We start from the raw sequence: 19,947 nt of genomic DNA, 5'->3' as shown, positions 1-19,947 counted from the left end.
AGTCTGCTGCTTGAATGCTGAACTTTGTCTTAACCACTTACTGGGATTATGCATTTTCCTTGCAGCCTAAAAGTCAACTTTTATTTCTGCTCCAGAAATGTGATTTTTCTCCAAAGCCAAACTAGACAGCTTACCTTTCCTAGTATGTCCAGTAGTACTGATACCTTGTGTGTGATAGAGGCCATGCTTATTCTGCACACACACTAAGTGAGAATCTGCTTCAGTATTAAAACTTGCTCCAATAGTAATTAGATGGTCATTAGAAGAGTTTATCCCCTTCATGACCTGTCAATACAAAATCAGTCATTAGATCGACATTATAAAAACACTCATTATAAAATACTCACGATTATAATGAGTATTATGAGTATTATAATAAAATACTCAGTATTATAAAATACTCATTTTAAATAGAAGACATTAGAAAATTCCATCTCTCAAAACAAATCCAAAGACTTGGTCAAATCCAGAGAGTTTGAACAACACAATCTGATATGACTAGCTGGAGTAACACTAAGCAAGATCAAAAATAGGAATGAGTAAATCTGAGTGCCTCTGGATAAAACAGAGTATCAAAGCTGTAAAGGTTTTCTCTGTCTTAAGGCTAAAATGTGCACTGAGGCAGACACAGTTTACTGTTCAAGGTGTTTTTGTTACAGCTGATGTAAACAAACCATAATAAAAATTACATTGTCAAGCTAGATTTTTATTTTTCTTTAGTTGTAAGCAAAACATCACCACCTGGAAATTAGCAAGAGATAATCCTTGAAAATACATGCTAAAAGATTTTGAAAATAACTGCTGATTTTTCAGCATTTAACAGTTTTCCTAAAGCTCAGCTTTTCACTTTATATTACTTATAACACATCCAGGAAGAAGGAAATGTATGTTCTGATCATTTCATGCCCTCCCCTCATCACATGCTTGTATCAATTTAAAGAACCTACTGCCCAGCAAAGTGATCTAAGGAGCTACTCCCAGGCAGAGAATTCACTTGCAGAACTGCCTGGAAAGTGATTTATGAATACTATCATTGCTGCCTTTTACAAAAATAGAGGAAAGTTCTTAAAGAGCAAAGAGCTGGTGAGCTCATGTTAAAGATGTGACTGGTATGTTTGGAAAATAAAGGCTGAAGCACTTTGGGTTGGAAAGCTAATCAAGATGGTTTTACCTCATTATGCTTTCTTAGGGGTATTTTAATGCAGCTTCTACCCATTTCCACATGAACAAACAGGTTGTCTATGGAATGCAAAGTATCCTGAAAATTTCTTAGGTCCTGTAACAGAAGGTTTTTATGTTAGCAGACAAATAAGTGCAATTTTCTTAACTTTTGTAAGAAGTATTACCTCAAGCACTTGACATACAACTCTTAAATACTTCTAAAGAGTACTGACATTAAGGATGCCTAAAGACATAGTAGTAACTTTTTTCCTACTGCAATGTATGCAAAGTGTACCTTAGTGAATACACAAACAAATTTATAGCACTGACAAAGTAGCTCTACCTGCTCATTAGTGGGTTATTTAAACTACGGCTACTTTACGCACACTATAATCTTAGTGATTTGGGTAACAAAATATTTAGCACCCTCCCTCTCTGATAGAAAGGCAAAGCATGGAAGTCACCATCTAGATTAGTTTGTTTCAGGCTCATACCCTGCTCCCTACAGCTCCAACTTCTGTTGAGTGCTACACTGTTTCTTTCGCTGACTTAAGTTACCACCCATCATCTGAGCCACTTCTACAAATTCTTCCTTATCTGTTTTATTCCAGAAGAACTACATTAGGTGTAAAATGGTCTCACCTGACTTTAATTCAGGTGAAAAAAAGGTTAGAGAAGGCTCTTGTCACAAGCCAAGTCAAGTAATCAGTATTCTCCTCAATCAGTACAACTGTAGCAAGGAAGGATGTTTATGAACACACATCACTGCATTGCAGGTTTCAACTGAGCTGGCATTGTTTCAGCAAGATGAAGGACATACATCACAGATGCTCTTTGCCTTAATCATTTAACTCTACTTCAGTCACTTTTGTAGTACTAGATTTTACATGATCTTTACTGGAGGATTTGCACCCTGTGTTGTTAAAAATATAACACCAGGAGAACATTTGGCAGCCATCGTTATCTGTGTGATGATCACAACTCCTACTGCACCAAAAGAAGTACTCCTGCCAAGAAACATGATTCTCACTGCTTGCTTCAAGCTAGCACTACAACAGAGCTATGAAGGAGAACTGGAGTAACTCTCAACCATCTGAAATACTCCACAGAATCCTGCTTCATCAGCAGCATAACTTTAAGATTCCTCAAATTCTGACTATGCAATTGCACACTGCTACTCACACCAAAGTGGGAAGGAGCTGGCTTGTGGAATTAGAATGGAAGATTCCTCCATGAAAAAGAAACAAGCTATTTTTCTCCAGATAGCACAACTCCTCTGATTGATTCCTTATGCACTGACATGTATATCAACAGTTGCACAAAGGAAAGAGGAGGCAAAGACAGCAATTTCATCTCAACTGTAGTGGTTTCTACACTCTTATAAAGAGGATTTACTGATCACCTGAACACATGCAATTCTTCCCACAGCCCTACAGCACTGTTCATCATAGCATTAGGGGAAAGTTCTGTGTTAAGTATTTGAAGAGGAAGGTGACTGGCCAGGTGTACAGAGGAAGTTCAAAGAACAACACTTGGGTAACGGAGGGAAAATTTCCTCAGGCAATGGCACAAACTTTGGACTAGACTTGCTCTGCTGATTTTGCCAATAACTTCTCCACATTAGACAGTCAAAGTTTAAATGTGGAGAGGTCAAGTTTTTTTGGGAAGGTAATAGCTATTACAGTTACACTGCCATCTTACCTAACCCACGCTCGTTGGTAAGGAAGTTTCAATTTAGGTAAGAAAACCAATAATATTAGCCCTGTATCTTCACCAGGAATTACTTGGTTTCAAGAATCAGATTTTTGAGCATATTTCACATGGTCTAAATTAGAACAGGGAGGACAGTAAAACATTTACCATTACTGTGTGTCCTGTCTCTCCAAAGAGTGGCTTCCGGTTCCGGACACTTAATAAATAAGTTGGATATGCTATAGGGGAAAAAAAAAAGTTAACATTTATCTATCAATAACTGTAAAACTTGCAAATCCAGGTATTAATTCTCCTTTTCAGCTATAGCCTATGTTTCTTATCCTCAAAACCTGACCAAAGAGCCCTTGTCTGATTTTGTCTTTCAGCCCACTGCATCACTTTCCCCTGGCTGAGCCCTACTGCAATGTCACTGCATGGAGTCACTCTTGTTGTGGCTGTAATTTTGTGGCTGAAATTTGTTGCTGCTTTCATATTGCTTTGCTGTGACACATAGCTGTGTCTCTTGCAATTGATGATTTGGACAGAAACATCCTGGGTTCAGTCTTTAGGTCACCAGCAAGGCTTTGTGGTTGCCTGAATCTGAATACCATACAGGTTAACATCTGCTTCTGTTAATGCTGTAATACAAAGTGTACCACTTTGTATTGATACAATTATACTGATAAAAAAAAAAGTGAGCAAGGATACTTATACACAGCAGCATTCTTTAAAGCCCCACTGCTGCAATGGAAACACGCAGATGGAAACTAGGGAAGGCCACTAGATGTAGGAGACCACAGACAACAATATGAAGCCCTTTCAAAACAAACCAAGGACCATGGCAAAGTCAGGATTGTGAGGCCAAAGATGCAAAATCAGGTTAAAAAAAAAAAAAAGTAGTTTGATAAAGAATATGGATGAGGAATCTACCACATTTTTCTACAGGCAAACACTTGCCATTGGTGAGCTTGGAGCAGAGCCATAACACATCTCTTCTGAAACGTAGAAAATGCTCACATCAGCCTGCAGCAGACTGTGGAAGGCAACTCTCACATGGAGGCTGTGTCACTGCACAACCTGTGGAGATGCATATTTACTGCTCTCCATCCACTTCAGATTGAAAGAATGCCACCATTTTTACAGGCCTATATATTTCAGATGTATTAATTAATTAAGTTATCCTGGTAAGTAGTGAAATCCTGTATCCATGTGATAAAGCAGCAACATTTTGCCAATATACTCAATGTCAGTAACTTAATTAAAAATACAATTTGTCAGAGTTATAAATTGGGCTTGTGTACTTCAAACCTATCAGTGAAAGTCAGACATTTTGACAGTCTACTGATGTTTTGGTTTCTTAGCTTTCCCATCAGCTAAGAGGAAAAAATTATCAACAGGGTCCAGCAACACAAGGTAAACTCCTGAGTGTTTCAGTATGTGGCTTCCCATGTATGAGACTTCTTGGAATTTGCAATATAAATTACTGCAAAATCACAAATTTACAGAAAATTATGTGCTGGAAGGGGCCTCTGAAGATCAAGTCCAACCCCCCTGCCAGAGCAGGACCAAAAATAAAGCATGTCACAGATTTTAAATGTTTCACTCGTCTAAAAAAACCTGATATATTTTCTGGAGGGAATTTTACAGTTACACAGCTGAAGTGTTAAAACTTACCCCCATATTCCGCTCCCAGTCTCAACATTAGACGGAGTGGAAAAGCTTTTGCCCAGGGTATTTCCAACTTATGGATGAGAATGCCACAAAGAAAAGGGCTATCTGGTAGAATACGCTCATCAAGTTTCTGAAAGGTGGGCGAAACAAACAGGAATCCTCCATGCTCTTTGTTACCAAGGAAGTTTTCAGTAAAATTAATGTTTTCCATGTTTCTTATCAACCTTCCTGTAGAAAGAGGGGCAAAGAGTCTTTGCACATCTAGAGAGTTACTGACAAGAGAATTACACTAACCAGTAGTCTGCTACAGACTTGTAAGACACCCTGTATGGCTTACATCTTCCTGAAAGTCTGACAGACATGCAAACCCCAAAGGCTTAGTGCTCTATATTTACTACTGAACTCAAATATGAAACTAGGTTTTCCAAACAAATACCAAAAACCTGAGGTGTACAATTTTCTGGTACATAGCAATTGGTGAACTTCACTTAACAGACCTCAAGTATTTACATACTTGAGAAAAGTGCCAGATATCCTAAGCCATAGACTGAAGGACTTCAAACCCAAAATCTCCAACATAATCTCCAACAAAAAAAACTGCAAACAGAATGTTTACAGAAGTATATGCAAGAAATAATGCTTACATTCTCTCCTTCCTCTTGTTTATTTAGAACCCATGGCTAACACCACAAGCTTTTTCAACAGAATCACCAGATACTCAAAAATACTTCAAGAAGAATTACCTATCAACTTCCAGCTTTCAAGATGAGCAAGAAGATACTATAAAATAAATAATTAGACATTAAAATTATGTACCTTTAACTGCATCTTTATAGATGTCATTAAATAATGTTAATATTTCCTTAGGAAAAATCTCTTCACTTGGCAAACACTGCAGCAGAATTATTATTTCCGCCTGACCCAAACCATGTAGTCCATTTGTTGAGAAGTACCAACACTTTTCTGAAAAATCTTTAATTGAAAGAGACACCATAGTAAATCTGATTCACAGTCAGTAAAAAAAAAAAAAAGATGGATTTAACAGGAAAGAAAAAGTGCACTACTTACAAGTTATTAGCTTGACATTCACAAGCAAGTTTGCATTCAGGATAAAAGTTAAGGGATTAGGACCTTCCTCCACAAGCAGCGAGGTAACCTGTTGGTGAGATGGATGTTCTTCTACTAGAGGACCTAAATAAATTAACAAATAAATTACTACATCCCAGCCAACTTCCTCAAACAAAACTTAAGAAACCATAAGCATATGAAAGACTGTCCCATCCCCCTATCTTAAGAGGGTGATAATTATTCTCAAACTTAGAACACTACAGAACAATTAGTAGGTTACCCTAAAATTCAAGAATTTAAAAAAAAAAAAAAGGAAGTAACTTGTAACAAATGTGTAACTAGGGCTGCCATTCATTTGGTAATTACTGGCAAATGTGTATTTAGTCTCCTCCTCCACTACTGGCACTGTCTGCAACCATCAGAGAGAAGTCACTAATGTAATTAATTTAAAGTGATGAAGCATTCTTTTAATAGTATTCCCAGTTAATAGTGCACGTTAAATTATCCAACTATCCCATATGCACCAAACAAGATACCAGAACTATACTAGAACATAAATGACATTATAAATTACACCGAAGCTCATATAAAGAAATCTTGCATCTAAGTATTAACAATTTTATAAAATTTTACCTCTTCCATTTTCACGCACTGCAAGCAAAAGTGGTGGCAGTAGCTCACCACCAGGAATGAGGCTGATCTCTTTGCAAACACAGTTTTCAACACCACACAGAGCTCTGTAACTAACAGGACTAACAGGCACATCACTTGTAGTCTGGTCAACAGAACTGGAACCAGTCTTCTCAGCTTCTGGAGTAGAAGAATGCTCTTCATCTTCTGCAGTTACAGATTTATAGTTATGTACCACCTCAGCCTGCTGTGTTTCATCTGAATAAACAGGACAGAACTCCTCTGCTCTTTTTATATCAGTTTCTTCCTTAAGTTTTGGATTTGCATCAGTTAATATGTCATTTTCCTCTGGGTTTGCAGCCTATGAAGAAAAATTAAAAATAGGTCTACACTCTTTTCTCACAACAAGATCAAGTTTTATTACTAGCATTGTAGAGGCAAATTGAGAAAAAAAATCACCACAAATACTGATCTCTCCTGGATCTTCCTCTCCACCTCCTAACCCCATCTTTAGAAGTTATATTAGTCTCTATTTTATGTGAAGATACATCCTTAATTGATTTGTTCAGTAACACAAAATTCCTATCCAAACACTGCAGATTTGTCATTTTAGCATACAACAGTGAGATGTGACACAATCAACAATAAAACAAGCACCCCTCTAGGGATCTTTTTAGTATTACTGTTTCCCCACTAATAGCTACTGAACACTGTCACCACTGTAATTTGCCATCACTGAGATTAGCAATTCAAGTACTCCAAGTGTGTTTGTTTCTACACTATATGTTTAACTATGCGCTCTCACAGCCTGATTAATTTCTAGTTTGGAGTTAAATCTATATTGCTCCCTCCGTGGGATGTGTATGACAAGCTCAGAGCATAGACACTTGAGAGTATGAGCTGCCATAAAAAAAAAACCAAAACACTATGTGCACATGAATCTTTGAAGGATGTTAAGACTTGCACCCTATCTCAATAGGATCTCAAGTATCCTGCACTGCAATAAGAGAAAACCTAACAACTCTATGCTTGCCCTGTAGTAGTTCTCATGGTAAGCCAGCAGCTTCCAGCAAATTCTCTAATTAGAGGATACATGTGACAGAAAGATACCAAACACCAGAAAAACACTTCAATAACATAGACAAAAACATGATTAAATTGGCCTCACACATTTCCTACCCATGAATTTCCTTGCTGATGCTTCGTAAACTTTATGCTTTTGACCCTCACAGTACCTTGTGGCAACATGTTCAGGATTATGTTTACCTACTAAAGTACATCCTTTCCTTTAGAGCTGCAGTGTGATTTTGTTTGAGCTTTTGAAGCTGTACACAAGAATTGTCAACTGTCTTCCACTCACTTTGTCCATGCTGCTTTTAATCTCTGTGATGCTGCTGATCTTTTTCAAGCAAGAATACCCTACTCTTTCCCAAAACTGAGCACAGCCCAAATCTTTTGATTATTAAAATGGGTACAGAAAGAGCTGCCAAGTATACTGATGCATTTAGTATTACAATGATTTTTCTGCTTCACTTTCTCTTTTACCCTTTTTTGCCCTGTCAGTGAAAATATTCAAAGTCAGGTTGGATGGGTGCTCCAAGAACTTGACATAGTTGAAGATGTCTCTGCTCATTGCAGGGAGTTTGGACTAGGTGACCTTTAAATATTCCTTCCAACCCAAAACACTGGGAATCTATAATGCCCCTTTGATTTCCTTTTTAACAACTGCTCAAGTATTTCCTTCAGGTTGATCACTGATCATAAATTCTCCTTTTGTGGTAAGTGATACACTAGTAAGTGTAGTCTTAAAAAGCTCAGCTGAAGTCATGCACTCCTTATTCTGCATTTAACAACATAATGGCATCTGTCATTTTAGCACCCAGGAATCTGCCTTCACTGCCTAAGAACTTTACCTTTTTTTAGCATCTGTGAGTATGCTGAATAGCACAGACTCCAAGACAGACAACTGAGTCAAATCTTCATCCCTTTATCACGTAAATTAGTAATTCAGTTCCATCTTTGTGAATTGGAAGGATGTTTTTTTAATTTATCTTACTGATGCTTAATTTATTTTCCAAGAGCTCCTGATGAGCTTTTCTAGATATACAGGTTCATCAACAACACCAGCTATATCCCTAGCACTGCTAACTTCCTTATATATCAATACAAGTGGGAAGCACAACCATCCCTATTAAAAAAAACCAAAACCTTAGTACCTTGTTGCTTTTACTCTGAATGGATCCTCAGGTCTAAAGTTTCTAGGAAAGCCAGTCACTTGCTACTTACTGTAGTCTTTCCTTGTTCAAATGAAGTCTTATTTATCATTATCCATTCTTCATGAATTAATGTGGATTTACATGCTATACACTTGGTAGCTGCTCAGACCCTCCATATACTAAAAATAACAAAACTGGGATGGTGATTAACTTTACTTTTTTGAAAAAATTATTGAATATGTTTAGAATAATAGAATTTGAATTATCACTTGTGACAGTCATTCAGAGCTGTGTTTGATTTCAGAAAGATTTCAGCTGAAGAATCTTTTCAAACCTTTCCACAGCAAACTTCCACCATTTGTTTGTACTTTTGTCCAGCATAATTGGTTCAGCACCATATTTATAATGTGCTCTAAAAAAAAACAATCCCTCTCTCCATTCATTATTAGTTGGAATTAGAAGCAGGAAGTAGATTTTGCTGTACACTATAATGTAGTATTTTAGGGCATTAAGCAACTTCTCCTTAGTGTAATCCAGCAGGAAAACTATCGAAAGCCACTGGAAAAATGCACAAACTTCTACAATAAACATGTTGCTCATGACAGGTTTCAGAACTATGGCTGATGTTGACTTCACAAAAGTAATTAATCAAAGGCTGTGTAGAAAACAAAGTTGTTTTGGAGTATTTTCTGCCATACAATGTGTAAAATTCATATAACCTCCAAAACAAACATCATTTCCTTTGAAGTTTGGTCTAGAGAATATTTCCATCCAAGGATTTCGCAGCGCCCTACCCCAAAAATTAATCAAATACTGGCTTAGATCCCCAAAACTGTGAAACAACAGTTGTATTATGGTATGCAAGAGGCCTCATCAATAGCAAACAAAGGTATTTCAAGTAATTCACACGTCTACACACACTTCTGAATTCATACCATGAACACCTCTGGCAAGTCAGGGTTCACTGGACTGGAGTCCTGTGACGACCTTTTTGCTCCAGATGAGAGTTTCATTGTATCTGCCACTTCACCATTAGGCAAAATACCATCTGCAAACCAAACTCTTCTCTGTTCTTTGGGACATAGCCCTAGGACAAGTTCAGAAAACAATACTTACTTTGTGTTACTGTACTCTTGTAGCAGTTGGAAAGAAAAAAATTAAGCCCTTTCTCCCCTCAAGGACAGAGAATATGTTTACTGGAACCAAGCAAAAGTAGACAGTTTGACATCAGCCAGGCAAATACACACAAAAACCCCCTCTCTCCTACTTACAGAGGAAGCTCCCATGCTACAGTTAAATCTATCAGCTCATATTTAAGGAAGGCTACTTCCTTAGTCATCCTTGTGTATTATGATAATAATGAAATATATTTATTTTTCTAGTCGTGACATGCACTCTAAATACATTAGCTTAACACTTTGTTTAAAAATTTACTTTCCGTAAAAGTCAGATGTTAATAAATGTAGAACCAAGACACTGTAATCATTTACACAGAGAATGAATCCCTACTGTTCCCTAGCAACTTTTTCCTAAAGAACTACTTTTTGCTTTTACTGTAAGACTGGCAGCCAACACAAGGCAGATCTCCAAAGCTGTATGAAAATGATGAAAGTACTATCTGCACAAAAAAAAAATAAATATTACAGTATAAACAGAGAGGACATCTTCAAAAAACATCTAACTTTCATAAATGGAGAGTTAAGACAGACTTGATCAAGCTCATACATAGCTGGGAACTAGAAGTAATTTTCCAGTGTCCCACTTAAGTTTCCATTTTTCCACACAAAAATATTGATATTATACAAAGTATTCATGATGCAATAAACAACTCTTTTCAAAGAGATCCTTAAGCATTAGATGTATCCTGCTATATTTAGCATACCTTCAATACCAGGTTGTTTAAGTGCTGAGATAGGTAACCCTGCAGAAGGTGAAGAAGAGCAAGCACTAACAGGTATCTGGGATTCTTCCGCAGGTGGAACAGAATACTCAGGAGAGGTACTTGAACTGGGGACAGGACCAGTTGGACTCATCATCCTTTCAAATGCCTGTGCTAAAAAAATGTGGTTAGTCTTTAAGATTGCACAGCTGATTAAATTTTATTTGTAATGCAGTGTATTACGGGTGGGATTTTTTGCAAAAGTAGTGCACAATTTGCAAGCTAGTTAGGGAAAATGAGCACTCAAGCTATTGAACAGCAGAAAATTTTGATCTATTTTCTACCCACATATTTGTCTAATTCATTCCTAATATAGAAAGAGACCTGTACACCCTGCTATCAGTGTAGTAACTACACTGAACTATATTATCCTTGTATCTTGGTGTAAATGTGTATGCATATATATATATATGTTTATATCATACTTATCAAGCAAAATTTCACTAATGTGGCATATAAAAAAATTCTGGTATGCTTTCAGCCTCTTGTTTAAAATACTAAGAAGTAGGACCTCAATTTTTCTTCTGATGTTTCCATAAACATCCATGCTTAGCTTTCAGTTACGAAAAAGTTCTTGTGATTCAATTACTGCAGTACTGTTAAGTAATTTGTAAAAAATATCAGCACTGAAAGCTACATAAAATGTGCAAATAACATGAGAGAACAAGCAAGCCTATGATGGCCCTTAAACACAGAGAAGGCTGCTGTAAGGAAGGAGGATCTCTTGCTGGACTTCAGCCACAGTTGGCACAATAGTATAACTTTATGTTTAGTCCTATGGAGTTTAAGCCTACTATTTTTTTTTTTAAATAAAAAATTATAAGCTTGCTACTCAAAGTTTAAGATAGGAACTGAAATCCAGCTAAGGGGTACAATTATTCTCCTCATCTCAGAAAGATGAAAGCATACACCAATTAAAGCCCCCCCAAGAGAACAAAGGTTAAAGAGATACCAGCTGTACCTATTAATGATGACTGGAACTACTACAAAAATTTACCTTTATTAATATCATCATAGCAGCCATTACAGACTCTTGCTTCCTTCTCCATGTACTGTAGTTTGCACTTCCTTTTGCAACAGCCACCACAAAAAACCTGAACAAGAAAAAAGACTGAATTAAGTACTATAGACAAAACTGCAGCATTTCCTTAAATAAATTCCTTTTAACAGCATGTATTCTTCTGTATATTTGTGAGCAGAGAAAGGGAAAAAAACTGTGTCTTTAGCCTGGACTACACCTGCAGCATCCCGTTCAAAGAAGTATGTCACTAGTAAAGCTTTGTCTGCAAGAGTTCCCATGAATACCTGGTACTTTTCTCATTTTTCCCTGATGTTCTTTTAAGGGTGAGTTGCCCTTTTTTGGAGAGTCACACCACTTTTAACTGTACACTGATAATAGAGCCAGTACTAGCCTTTCCAAAAGGTATCTCCTGAAACCTTGGTCTGATAGAAGCCTTCTGTTGCTAAGTGGAAAGAAAACTAAAGGTCTTCTGCTACTGCCACTTATCTCCAGGAAAACAAAGTGGATTAAGGGGGAAAAACCCAAACCAAATCGTAGGGACATAGAAAAGGAATTAAGTTACTATAAGCAAACTCCTTAAAGTAGGAAGAGTCACTGTAGAAACAGCAATACTTCATCAGTAAAATGCAAGGTCAAGAAAGACACTACTCAGATCACTTCTGCATTAGTGTCACAGCTGAAAACACACATGCTCAGTAAAGATGTTAAGAATGCAAATGGTGAAGATTAGTTTCTAATCCCTTACAATCCACCCTGGGGCTTCAAAAAGTGCTTTGCAATTGGCATTATTCTCTACACTTGGTGCCACTGGGACAGAAAACAGTTCTAGTCCTAACACACAGAAGGCATGCAGTGAAGACACACTAAGGGGCAGGCAATGTAATGTGGAAAACGAGATGAGTATGAGGATGCTGAGAGAAGAAACTGGTTCAGGTTTAGCCAGGAAAAGGAAGTGTACCAGAGCAAGACAACACCTAAATAAAAAAAATGTGACATCATTTGGCCTCACAAGTGCTCCAGGTGGGAAAAAGCAGGGACCACACTAACTTCATACTTCTCTCCAACATAAAGGCCAGAATTCAGAAGTGTTGCCATTTTCATTGATAACTGAAAACTGAACGGAAAACTATACAATTATTTTCCAGGACAGTTCACAGAGACGAACTTAGATTTTTCTACCAGCTTCTTTTTGTCCAAATGGTTGGAAACACAACATACTACCTGTCTACAAGGAATGTTTTGTTTGTTGGGATTTTTTTTCAAGACAAATTAAAAAGGCAAAAAGTCTCACAAGGCACAAGCTAACCTGCTGCACATTCAGAAAAGCTACAACAGTTAAAGCTGCATATCATTCCAGCATTCATAAAGTTAAGATAAACTACAATGCTTTCACTCTCTCCCAATGAACATGCACTGTGAAGCTTCCTCTAATTAATTTGTTCTTCTGCCAAGCCCCTCTCGGAGTTCACACAAGATTAGGAACACTAACAGCTCATGATTGTAAACAGGACTGTGTAGTAAAAGGTGCTTTTATCCCCATCTTAAGACAAGGCACGAGGCATTTCACAGCAAATGTAAACAGGAAGTTGAAGTCCAACAGTCTTATGACTAAAACAAAACCTACTCTGAGGAATCATGTTTTAAAATGTTACAAAACTTTAACAGCATATTCTGCCAGCTGCCTAAGTTCAGTAACTTTTAGGTTGCCACAATGAATTCTTCATTTTCTTCACATCTTAATTCAGACCTACACTTTAGTTCATCTAACTGCAGCTGAAGTAAACGGGTACAAAGCTTTGAATACATAGTGCTAGAAAAGGCATCTGGGGAAGAAAATACGAAGCCCCTCCAGATGCCTCTCAACATTGAGAATGCAGAGTGAGCAGTCTTTGCTATCTCTCTTCATCCATAAAACTTAGAGGAATACTGAAAAATAAATTCATCAGCATTGTCACTCTGTTCCCATTTATGTACTTGTCTAAGACATGGTAGCTCCCAAGTGAATTCTGGATTAATAAAAAACTTTGACATTATTTACTCAACTGCAAAAGATCACAGACTGAAAAAACGCTCTCAAGATTACTTAGTCAATCACCCCTACAGAAGTGGCATACTGTTTCCTTGACTCCTTATGAAGTTATATATCTAAACACAAGGAGGACAGATTTAGGCTATAAATCCTTTCACTGGTACTGTTGTTATAACTCCTGAAGGAATGCAGTCCTTACAGATTTATGGACAGTGTCTTACAGCTAGTATAACCACTTACCTGAGTTTGACTGTAACAATTGCCTCAATTTTTTAAGCTTAAATACTTAAGCTTAACTTAAATAAAAAGCTGAATCACTGTTACTAATAAGTAGTCTACTGTCTCATCCTCCTTGTACAATGCAGAACACATTAGTCTAGCCAGTAAGATAAGTAAAACCATTCTCCCTACTTCGCTTTAATTATTTTCACAAAATAAGGTAATTTTTCTTAATCAGTATCCAATCTATTGTGGTTTGATCTCAAACCTTCATGTCTCATGTTGGGCATCAAAAAAAGGACTGCTGTGGTTTAGTCCATCTGGCTGGGCCTCTCCCAACTTCTTACAGGGAAGAGGACAGGGAAGAGGACTGAAAAAGTCCTTGCTTGGTAAGAAGTAAAACACCAGTGTGTTATCTACATCACTTTGCACAGATTCAAAACATAGCTTCATGCTCGATGAAGAAAATCAACTCTATCCCAGCTAAACATAACAGTCTTTTCCAACAGCCCAAGGTCTATGAAGGAAAAATAACATTTTTAAAGGAAAATATTTTGCAGCCTTAAAACAACTGCCAATACTCTTTCCCTTCTGTATTTTGGCTATATCTAATTAGAATTCATTAGTTTTCAGTACCATAGGCCTCCTCTCTAATAATTTACCTTTCCACATGCACGACAGTGGTGTCTTCTTTTTGTAAACGTGAACTTGACCTGGCAGTTCATGCAGTTGGGTGCCTCTGAATCAGGAATCCACAACGGCTGTTTCTGTGAGAGAGCTGCAGGTATTTTAGGTGATTCTACATTTCCAGATGTTTGACCTCCTCTTGCTCTAGAGCTGCTTTCCCCAAAGTCTGTAGGTTCAGAATTTTTACCAGCATTTACAAGGTTCCCTGAAGGGGAAGCTTCTGCAGTAACAGAACTGGCTTTCTGGTTTTCTTCCTCAAGTACATGAATTCTGTTCAGCTGTTTCTGACCTTGGGAAAGGCCAACCAACTGCTTTGGTCTTGCACCTTCACGATAAACATTAGAAAACAATGCTTCACCAGCACTCTCTGTTATGTCCTGAATACGAGGCATATTCTCTTCTGCTTCAGATTCTGTACAAAGAGGTACTTTAAGGTTATTATTAATGCTAGTTATCTTCTCCGGTTTTCCTTGCTTGATTTCTTTGGTGATCTTTCTGAAATCCAGGCTGTTTGTATCTGATGAGTTCCCTTCATCTGCATCAGCTTCCTCTATGCTACTACCATTAACTGAAGAATGATGCACACTGGACTGAAGATGTTGTCCATGCCAGGATTTGTCAAATTCAGCATCACTTGTTGGAATATCTCTTTCAGTAACACATTCCTCAACAGTAAAGGCAGGCATAATTGGGCTCATCATTTCGTCAAAATAAGAGTCTCTATGGACAGTAGAAGGCTCAGCTTCCTGCACTATAAAAGTAGAAGCAAAAACTTTGATTTGCTGAGAGTCAGTGTCATCAGTTATATTCTCAGCATCATCCTTCTCTCCATACGTACTTTCTTCCACAATACTTTCATTGTTTTTATCTACATATTCTTCCTGCTCATGAAAGTCAGTACTTTTACAGGATTCTTTATCTGAGAGATCAGTTTTAGACTTTCCAGCAAGAACAGTTATAATATCACTACCAACCTCTGCGATTTCATCTTGAGGTAGAGGATTAACTTTTCCTTCTGTTTCAACTAATGAACTGCCTGTAGATACAAGAGGTGGAAAAAATGACAGACAGGCCTGGACACCATCAGCTGAAATACATGAAGTTGAAACACTCTCTAGGATTTCATTGCTATTAAGTTCTTTGCTAACTACATTGTCTTCTGTGATTTTATTTTCCAACTCCACTTTAGCTTCTGCTTGACATGAAGAACCTGGTATTATACAATTTCCAGGTAATGTTGCAAGGCTTTTATGCAACTGAGGCCTCTCTGGCAGGTTTGAAGGCATGGATTCTACATTACTCTTGTCTTTTGAGTCTATGTCTTCTATGACATTTCTTCCGTACATCTCTTTGCTTACTACAGAGCACATACTTTCATCTTCTGGTTCACAAGGCAGTTTTTCATATGATTTCTCATCTTTGGGACTGTATGCATTCAAATTCTGTGATGTTGCAGGGACACATACATAATTAAGGCGAGCAGTTTGTTCAAGCTCATCAAGTACTTCACTGCACTTCACAGCTTCTGTATTGTGTTGATTATCACAGGGATTTGAGACCTCAGCTGTAGCACAACTATTTGATTTTAAAGATAAATTATTAATCTCCTCCATTTTAGGATGTCTTGAATCTTCTGGTACTGGCTCCCCATCACTGTGCTCTGATCCTGAAGCACCACTGCAACCTGCTGATGACACACAAGTAGGAACAGGTATGCAAGATACACCAAAGCCAGTCAAACCCTCACTGCACTGGAAGTCATCTGGTTGTAACTTCTGAGTATCGTCATGAGCAGCCACTGAATGGATTAATCTCCCTGTGTCACTAATGAGATCACACACAGGTATACTACACCTTCTCAGGTTTGAGGCCTGAGTTTCATTTAATGAACTGCTGTCCACAGCAGACAAGAGATCAAGTTCAGAAACACTTTGCTCATTTTGTGGTGAATAGCTCAGAACTTCACTTGTTCCACTGTGGCTAGCTAGAGGTATTTCTTTCGATGAAGTGCAACTGCTAGCATCTTCTTGCAGCTTTGGTGATGAGTGTGGATATAAGCCATCCAGAACCGAAGAAAATGAATGGCGTTTTGAGTCATAAGGATTTTGATCTGTTCTGTAGTAGCCACATTCATCTGGTTTTAAAAAAAAAAAAAGTTCAAAAGTGAAGTTTATAAAACTCTTTCTACAGTGCACTCCCTCTAAACCCCATCTATTCATCAATATAAGCTTTTATTATATTACTTGCAAATTCAGCAGTAACAGTCATTTGACCAATATTATTATGCTGGGAAAAACAGCAGTGCAGGAACTAACCTGTACTCTGTTCAAATTCATCAAGTACTTTGTCCAAGTCACAAACTGCAGCTTTAAAGAAACTGTCCATTCTAGTTACACTTCTAGTGAAGCTTTAGCCTTCTTAAACCTAAAGAGAAAAAGCACAGCATTTCATTCACAGTATTTTGTTCGTTAAAAAAAATCAAAATGTTATAGCAAGAATGTCTGTAAAGTATTGTTTGTTTGTTTAATAAAACATTCTCTCTGCATATAAACAAAATGTAAATACAAAAGGGACTGCAGACTCTGAGCTGCTGGGTCATCTTGATATGCTCTGTAGTATACTCAGTACACTATGAATAATCCAGTCAAAAATTCACCTTATGTCAAGAAACCGTGGCTGCAAAACAAATGCAAGTGAAAGCATACACTACAGTATCACAAGGTCAGGAAATTTAAAACCAGAAGGGATGCTAGGATCCTCTGGTTTGACCCCTCTACATTTTATGCTATGCGGTTCACAAGCAAAAAACCAAACAGGCCATAATTACCCTTGCAATGCAAGTGAACAGTTTAAATAACTGATGCCTCCATAGTCCCAGAATTTTCATGCTTTAAATTGCAGTAGGAAGCACAAAAAATATCCTTTTGTTGGCAGGAATACCAACAAGAAAACATGAAAGCCTTCTTTAGGAGTCCTAGCCTGACAATCAGCTCAATACAGCATGGGGATATAACGCCTAAAGAAACAGATTCCCTTTGTTCCCACACTACACAAATAACCAACCTTCATTTACTTTAAGCTATGACCAAATGTTTCAGAGAAGAATAAACACAGGCTTAAGCATAAAATATATCAGATAAGCGTTGAAGCACTGAAGTGTAGACCAGTCGTCTTAACACAGCTGCAACATGTTTAAGCAGGTTGAGGTCAGTTCTCCTCCCCCCAAGTGAGCAGCCTTTAATTCCTCCTCATAAGCCTTCCCCCAAGGCCAGGAAGAAAAAAAAAAAAACAAAAAAGTGCAGCCTGGTAATTCAGCTTATCATCTCTGTTCTTCTCAAAATACAAACCGCATTAGCTCTAACTTACTCTGAGATCTAAACAAAATAATATATTTTTAAATAGTCTGTTTTTTAGAGACTCCCCGATTCATAAGAAAGGTATTTATTAATCACATTCCCTCTTGCAAAACATTAAACAAATGAAACGTAATGAAGATTTCCAGCCACTCAACATTATGCCTTTTCAGTCACTCTGAAGTGCTTTCTTACTCCACATCTTTTTCATGTCTGAATACATAGTGTGCAATGACCTACAATAGATGAAAAAGATATTATTTACACTTCTCTGAAATAAACTGAATGGACTCAGATCCCCTTAGTATAAGGTCTGGAACATAGACCTGTGGAGGTCTGTTTAGGAGTCCTTCTGCTCATTTAGTCTCCACGCAGGCTGACTTCATACCCCATTCCATGTACTTTGACCATCTCTCACTTCTCAAAGCATAGAGCACAAGGAAAACCCTCTGCTACCACTTACACAACCCTGCAGCTACACATCTCCATGCCTTTCTTCTCACCAAATGGTTCAAATTAGGTGCATTCATTTATTACCATATTAATAAGCACATGACAAGAATACTTTTAAAGCTAATATATCATTCAAATAGAATGTTGTGCTGAGCGCAACAAAGGCAAAACAGAGTATTTACAAGTTATGCTGTACTTGTGCCCGTATAAAAGCAAAACTTACACAATCTGAATATATACCACTGTCTTGACACCCACAATCACAAAACTGGCACTCCAGTGGTCTTCAGCATGGTGCAGCACACATCAGGTCTCACACAGCTGCATCAGGAGCATGTAACTGCAACAAATACACACTTAACGCCCCTTCTCCTACACACATTTGAATACAGCTCTTGTCCATAACAATCAAGTAATTTCACAATTGTCTGGCAAGTGGGAGAACTTGCCACTTTGAACTGGAACTTATTTCAGATAAGAATTGTACATGTTTAACAGCTTTTGGTGATTCAGTTGGGTTGGAATTAGGTATCTTGAAGGTCCTTTCCAACTCCAAGCATTCTGTGATTAAGAGCAGAGCCTTAGAGCATGTACCAGTGAACATCAACAAAACTGATGGTCAAAAATTAGACCAGATTACACCAAAACCAGATCTTAAAAACAAGAAATACTGAAAGATTATGTGAAAACTGGGGATCAAGAAATAGATAATGTTGATTTTTATTCTCTGTAAGGATATAATACAACCTCACCACTGAGTTACAACTTAAATTACACTAACTGTATAGACTAAGAGCTGTCTCCAAAAGGTTATTGTGATGGTCACAGGGCCCACAACACTTTCCAGCCACATGTTCCTCAAGCCGCCTTGCCTACTGCACCCACTTTCACCTTACCCCAACAGAAAGAACAAAGCTGGTTCTTTGCTTGTTTCTAAAACAAAACAGGTCTCTGAAGTAAAACAAATACTAACTTAATACACAGCCCTGGCAAGGATCTGTAAACCTGGCTGTGTCCTCCTCTGTAACTACACAAAGCACAGTTTGCAGAGCTATAGCCCTTCAGGTTAAATTCCCAATTAACTGCAATCAGAATTTTGACTATTTTTTAAATCAGCCATACATGTTTTCTAAAAAACGCTGTTAATGAGGGAAACAAGCATCTGTCACCAGTAAAGTAGACTTAAAAGATGTTCTCTGAAAGGAATTCTGTTCAGGTATCTCAATGACATCAGTAGTTTTTAAATAAAAAAATGTTTCATACTTAGCTTCAGAGATTTACTCTCACGGATTACTGTTCTGAATTATTTCCTGAAGACTGCCTCCTGCATGAGTAAACTATGAGGCTTGATGTAAAAAAAAGTGCTGGGGTGCTCACTTACTACTTCATAGAGCAAGAAATACAACAAAGATGGTACACTGATGGATAGACACAGGTCACATTCTTAACATTTTACACCCTTTCAAGTCATCAATTCTAATCACACTATTATTTCTTATATGTATATGCATCTCACTTCCTTCAGCAGAAACTAATCTCACTTGAAGAGCAGAACACATTAATCACATGGGTTAGAAGAAACCCCTCTTTTCCCCTCCTGTTAAGCTTTCAACTCCTTGTTTTGTTAATTGAGTATTTAAATTCAAGACAGAATAATACATTATGGAGCAAAAAAGAATAGCAGAGATTTGCTTACGTTGCCCGCCCAGTCATATGAGGTTTGATCTCTGGCAAACTCCAAATACTGCACTTTAAATTGCATAAAGATGGTATCTCCACGAACAGAGGCAATAATTCTACTACACAAA

At 37.6% G+C, this 19,947-nt stretch overlaps 1 protein-coding gene across 1 annotated transcript in view; it reads right to left on the bottom strand.

Moving 5' to 3' along the window:
• ZFYVE16 (zinc finger FYVE-type containing 16) overlaps window positions 1-19,947 on the bottom strand; it is a 28,285-nt gene that overhangs the window by 5,575 nt on the left and 2,763 nt on the right. Inside the window, exons 2-13 of the mRNA XM_030467243.1 lie at window positions 16,649-16,757; window positions 14,309-16,467; window positions 11,375-11,471; window positions 10,321-10,491; window positions 9,374-9,525; window positions 6,226-6,583; window positions 5,593-5,715; window positions 5,341-5,496; window positions 4,528-4,752; window positions 3,022-3,092; window positions 1,172-1,276; window positions 135-285 (exon numbers count right to left, since the gene is read on the bottom strand). Coding sequence (XP_030323103.1) covers window positions 135-285; window positions 1,172-1,276; window positions 3,022-3,092; window positions 4,528-4,752; window positions 5,341-5,496; window positions 5,593-5,715; window positions 6,226-6,583; window positions 9,374-9,525; window positions 10,321-10,491; window positions 11,375-11,471; window positions 14,309-16,467; window positions 16,649-16,718 — 3,838 coding nt within the window. The 5' untranslated portion in view covers window positions 16,719-16,757. The remainder of the gene's footprint in view (window positions 1-134; window positions 286-1,171; window positions 1,277-3,021; window positions 3,093-4,527; window positions 4,753-5,340; window positions 5,497-5,592; window positions 5,716-6,225; window positions 6,584-9,373; window positions 9,526-10,320; window positions 10,492-11,374; window positions 11,472-14,308; window positions 16,468-16,648; window positions 16,758-19,947) is intronic.

Source organism: Calypte anna, chromosome Z (genome assembly GCF_003957555.1).
Source record: "Calypte anna isolate BGI_N300 chromosome Z, bCalAnn1_v1.p, whole genome shotgun sequence".
Classification (NCBI taxonomy): Eukaryota; Metazoa; Chordata; class Aves; order Apodiformes; family Trochilidae; genus Calypte; species Calypte anna.
The sequence above is the reverse complement of the archived record's forward strand: the minus strand, read 5'-3'. Positions and strand labels throughout refer to the sequence as shown.